The 5,163-nt window shown below is 42.6% G+C and overlaps 1 protein-coding gene across 3 annotated transcripts in view; it reads right to left on the bottom strand.

Annotated features, from left to right (window-relative positions):
- Positions 1-3,167: 3,167 nt before the first annotated feature.
- LOC118425526 (A disintegrin and metalloproteinase with thrombospondin motifs adt-1-like) overlaps positions 3,168-5,163 on the bottom strand; it is an 11,366-nt gene continuing 9,370 nt past the window's right edge. For all 3 annotated transcript variants that reach the window (XM_035834424.1, XM_035834425.1, XM_035834426.1), the window contains 4 exons: positions 4,846-5,016; positions 4,432-4,599; positions 4,018-4,182; positions 3,168-3,390 (listed from right to left, as the gene is read on the bottom strand). In XM_035834424.1, coding sequence (XP_035690317.1) covers positions 3,204-3,390; positions 4,018-4,182; positions 4,432-4,599; positions 4,846-5,016 — 691 coding nt within the window. In that variant the 3' untranslated portion in view covers positions 3,168-3,203. The remainder of the gene's footprint in view (positions 3,391-4,017; positions 4,183-4,431; positions 4,600-4,845; positions 5,017-5,163) is intronic.

The following is a 5,163-nucleotide window of genomic DNA, read 5'->3' as shown; positions in this document are numbered from 1 at the left end:
CCAATCGCACCGATACGTGTTCGCTGGCTCCATCGCGAAGTCGTACCTTAAATATATATAATTTCATTTTTAAATGCTTCATCACAAAATTGAATTAAATACACGATGTTATGTATCACTATAAAAGAATTTGAGGCAAAGTTTAAAAGATATGAATTACCACAAATTACTTACGTGTCTTGACAGCTTAAGCTGCAGTATTTCTGAGCTCCCTCGGCCACACCACACGTCACTGCCCCGTGTAGAGGAGCTGTCGGTACAACGCACTCAGGAGCTGTGGATAGAGAGATATCAACGATTATAACAGGAGGGCTGAAAAGAAAGAGTCTAGGATCAATCTAGGTTACTTATGATTGTATCAAAACCCCGCGGTCTGTAAATATCAATTATGTTCTTCTAAAATTGTAGGATATATATATATATAAACATACCTTCGATGATGACATCGAAGTCACAGGTATTCCCATCAGCAAAGTCCTCTGCCCAGCAATGTACGTTGTGGGTTCCAATGGGAGCGGCGTCTCCCTTGTTCGCAGAACACTCGTGATTGGCCAGGTCGTTGGACGGTTGGAAACGGAACTCCGGATCTGTCCAGTCCAGGAGACCTCCGTCTTGTGAGTTTACTGTTATATGTGTGTCAGCGGGGCAGGATACAAGATTCGGGGCGTTCCGTTCTACCCGTAGGAATAGTAACAGACAAAAGTAAAATGATTTCTTTGAGACATTTTGAACATGATATTTGTGTAGAAAGTGAAAAACAGAAAAATCCTGTCAGTATTCAGAGATTACAGACGTTGTATACAAAATGTTATTTTAAATGTAGTTTCGTTATTTTGCCAGTGAGCCGCATGAAACCTAAAGTGGATTCCAGAAGTATTCACTGACCACAGTGAAGTCCATTTCCACTATATCCATCGTTGCATGTACAGGTGAAACTTCCGTCAGTATCTGTACAGCTCGCGTCTTCATGGCAGTTGTCTGTGTCCGTGGAACACTCATCTATGTCTGCAAATAACAATTTAAGCTACATGTGATATTGTTTACATGTATCGAATGATATTTGTGTCTAGAGTTTGGTAAGAAAGAAAATGTGCACGTTTGTTTTACATGAAGGAACATAAAGTGAATACTGTTGTGACTTACTTCCACAGTCTGGAGACTCATAGCCAGTGTCACAGCTGGTGCAATGGTTTGGGCTGCTGCAGATCCCTCCACGTGGACATGTTGCGGAGCCCCAACAAAGAGCTGTGCAAGATGCAAAACATGTTTATTGATCTTCTTCGAATGACTCCATTTAGGTGCACCGGTGATATACTAAAAATGTCGGTTCATCTACTCAGAATGGCAATGCTCTATTTAAATACACAGCGTCTATGACATTAGGTTGATGGTGTGAACAGGTTGTGGAGCCCCAACACGGAGCTATCAAGATTCAAATATGTCTATTGATATTCTTCGAATGACTCCATTTAGGTGATATACTACGGTTCAACTTCTCAGAATGTCAATGCTACATTTAAATACACACAGCGTCTATGACATTTATGATGTCGACAGATTGTGGAGTTCCAAAAGAAAGCTGTTTAAAGTTTCAAAACATGTTTCATCATCTACTTCAAATGACTCAGTTTAGGTAATATACTAGAAATCATCTACTCAGAATGACAATACGATATTAAAGAATACATGATATCTTTGGTAATTAGTTTGATCGTACGTCATACTAATTGCTGTGTATGGTGGCATCGCAACCTTTGTATCTCACACGTATATCTTACGTATTACTAATTACCTGTACACGTTCTACCATCCCCAGTGTATCCGCTGTCACACGTACACCGGTAACTCCCAACGGTGTTGGTACAGGTGGCATGTTGATGACAGTTGTGGACACCTGTAGCGCATTCGTCAATGTCTGAAAAAGAAGATATGGCCAGCAAATCAAAGCAAAGAAACATTAATGATTTCTTACGTTAGCTAATGCCCGAGTTAATGCCATTCAATGTTTGTCCCTCTTCGATGCACACGCATATTGACCTGTTTCATCGACCTTTCTGGCCACACTTATATTGTAATATAGATGTACTATAGTGTAGTAATTAGATAGCAGAATATTACGGTGGCATATTTCTACTACTCAATATCATTTGCCAATTATATGTCAGTTAAAACAAGTAACGAAGGGAATTCAAAACGCAATTTTATCTTAGATTTACCGTTGTCACAGCAGGTTCCGTTGAATCCAGTACCAGCGCAGTTGCAGCCGGGGCCGTTTGGAGACCCATTAGGACAGTACCGGTTGCAAGGACTCGATTCACTGTTGTCCCCAGTACATTCTCTGCCGCCACAGGTTGCAGCTTCCGTTGCTCTGTTTTGAATGGCAAGTATTTGTTAGACATGCATTCAACGTTACGTGTAATAGATGTCATTATATACAAAGTACGGATGATTGTGAATCTAAACCTTCCATGTTACTATCATCTTCTTCATATTATTACGCTACCACAAGTCCGCTTCTATCTTTTGCCCCAGTTTCATTAGCAAAGCAGTGGTATTAACGCCCGTATAATTGAGTATCCTTATTTTAGGAGAGCCACACTTAATGCACGAATAAGGAACCCACCATAAGTACTGATAAAAGTAGGGCACCGGTGTGGTAGGGTCAAATACATCTGTCTTGATATACAGCTTGTAGTCTTCAATACAAATCTGGTGCGTTACGCCATGAGGTGGTTTACTGACCATGCAATACAAACGAACAAAGAAACAAACTAATAATTTATCTGTACCTTGTTCTTTGCCGGGTCCCAGTGTTTCCACATTGGTGTGTACAGGTGCCCCAAGAACCCCAACTCAACCAGCGGCAGTTTTCAGGGCAGCAACCTCTGTTACAGGCTTCAACCTGGTCGCCGCCGTAACTGCATGGGCTACCACCGCAGTATTCTGGTGTCTTACCCCTATAGTTATTTTTTTTTGGGGGGGGGGGGGGACACAATTATTGGTTATTGCGCCTATCTGGACTGCTGTTTACTAAATGTTTTCCAATAGACCACGTAGTAATTGCTCTGTAAATCAACAAATTTGCTCTTCGATGCTCGGCGGTTGATGCAACTGCAGAAAGGAAGAAAACAGAAGGTTCATGTAACAGCGTCAACCTTGGATTGTAGAAATATCTTTTAGACTGATAGCAAAGATAACCATGTTTAAGATTCTATGCACCTTGTTCGACTCCGAGTTCCACTGTTCCCACATGAAGCTGTGCAGGCGCTCCAAGTGCTCCAGTTGTGCCACTGGCAGTTTCTAGGACAGCATCCCCCGTTACATGACTTGCTCTCCGCGGTGCCTCCAACACATTCTCTTCCTGCACAAGATGCTAGCCAAGCAATGCTCCTGGATCACAGCAAGAGCGATACAGTCAAGTATAAGAAGTACAGTCTGCATGGGGGGATGTCGGCAACGCTTAACGGTAAATTTAAGAGTACAGGTAACGCTTAAGTGTAACCCTCAACTATGTGCTGACAAAATTCATTCAATTGCGTTTGTCATGCCACTGACATTGACGTGTCATTTTCCTATCCAGATGATGCAGAAACAGACCATCAGACAGCTGACGTAAGAAATACACAATGTGCTACATACAGTGTTTTTTACTAAGGTCCGTGCACCATAACACCAAATCAAAATCCTGATGTCAACATCTTACTCTTTGTGGTGACATATAGACGACGTAAGCAGACACATTTTGGGGGCTCTCCTCCGGGGTGTGTGGGAAAGATACGATTAAGCTAATAATAAGAACTGCCCCGCTCGAGAGAAAACTTTCAAATTGATCCGGGTTTGACGACACTTAAGTTACCTTGTCCGTCCTTGATGAGAGGCAATTTTAGTCGTATTGTCGGTAGTAGTTAATTATATCTTTTTTAGATGTGTATCTGTCAACGGGTGTATCTGTATATGTTTGTATTATGTAACTATAGGCATTCGTGACTGAGAAAACAAATAGATAAATGATGTTACCTTGTTCGTGTCTGTGTTCCGGAACCACAACTTGCCGAACAGGAGCTCCAGGAACCCCAGGAACTCCACTGGCAGTTCACAGGACAGCACTGCCTGTTACAGGCTTGTACCTCCCTGTTGGAACCACTGCATTCCCTGCCACCGCATTGTTCCGACGTCCTGCCCCTGCGTATATAAAGATGCAATGTCCTCATGGATTCAGTATAATCATAGACAGTGACAGTACATGAAGCATAGCAAAGACCACATCTGATGCTCAGTGTTTCTCTCATGTGTTTAAAGATATAACGTTAAGAAAACATTATGGTATGTTTAACGTTATGACCCAAAGTGTCCACCTTGAATTGTCGTCATAGTACGATTTTGTTCAAACTTGGTAATCAGGATATCCCCGTTGATACCCTCGTCATTTACCTTGTTCTAGACTGGGTTCCACTACTACCACAGGTTGCCGTACAGGCGCTCCAAGAGCTCCAGTTGTGCCACTGGCAGTTTTGAGGGCAGCAACCTCTGTTACAGGCTTCCACCTGGCTGCTGTCTCCACTGCATTGGCTACCGCCGCAATATTCTGTTGTGTTACCCCTATAGTTTTGTGGGTGAGACACAATAATTGGTTAGGTATGTCTAGAATGCCGTTTGCTTGTCATGCCAATATTCCACAAAGCAATTGCTCTGTGAATCATTAACGTTATATTTGCTGTTCAATGCTCGGTTGATGCAATTGTAGACAGGAAGAAAACAGTGGGTTAAGGTAAAGCGTCAAGCTTGAATTGTAGAAATATCTTTTAGACTGATAGCAAAGATAACCATGTTTAAGATTCTATGCACCTTGTTCGACTCCGAGTTCCACTGTTCCCACATGAAGTTGTGCAGGCGCTCCAAGTGCTCCAGTTGTGCCACTGGCAGTTTCTAGGACAGCATCCCCCGTTACATGACTTGCTCTCCGTGGTGCCTCCAACACATGCTCTTCCTGCACAAGATGCTAGCCAAGCAATGCTCCTGGATCACAGCAAGAGCGATACAGTCAAGTATAAGAAGTACAGTCTGCATGGGGGGATGTCGGCCACGCTTAACGGTAAATTTAAGTGTACAGGTAACGCTTAAGTGTAACCCTCACTATGTGCTGACAAAATCATTCAATTGCGT

This window comes from Branchiostoma floridae, chromosome 11 (genome assembly GCF_000003815.2).
Source record: "Branchiostoma floridae strain S238N-H82 chromosome 11, Bfl_VNyyK, whole genome shotgun sequence".
Taxonomy (NCBI): domain Eukaryota; kingdom Metazoa; phylum Chordata; class Leptocardii; order Amphioxiformes; family Branchiostomatidae; genus Branchiostoma; species Branchiostoma floridae.
Note: the sequence above shows the minus strand (reverse complement) of the source record. Positions and strands in the feature narration are given on the sequence as shown.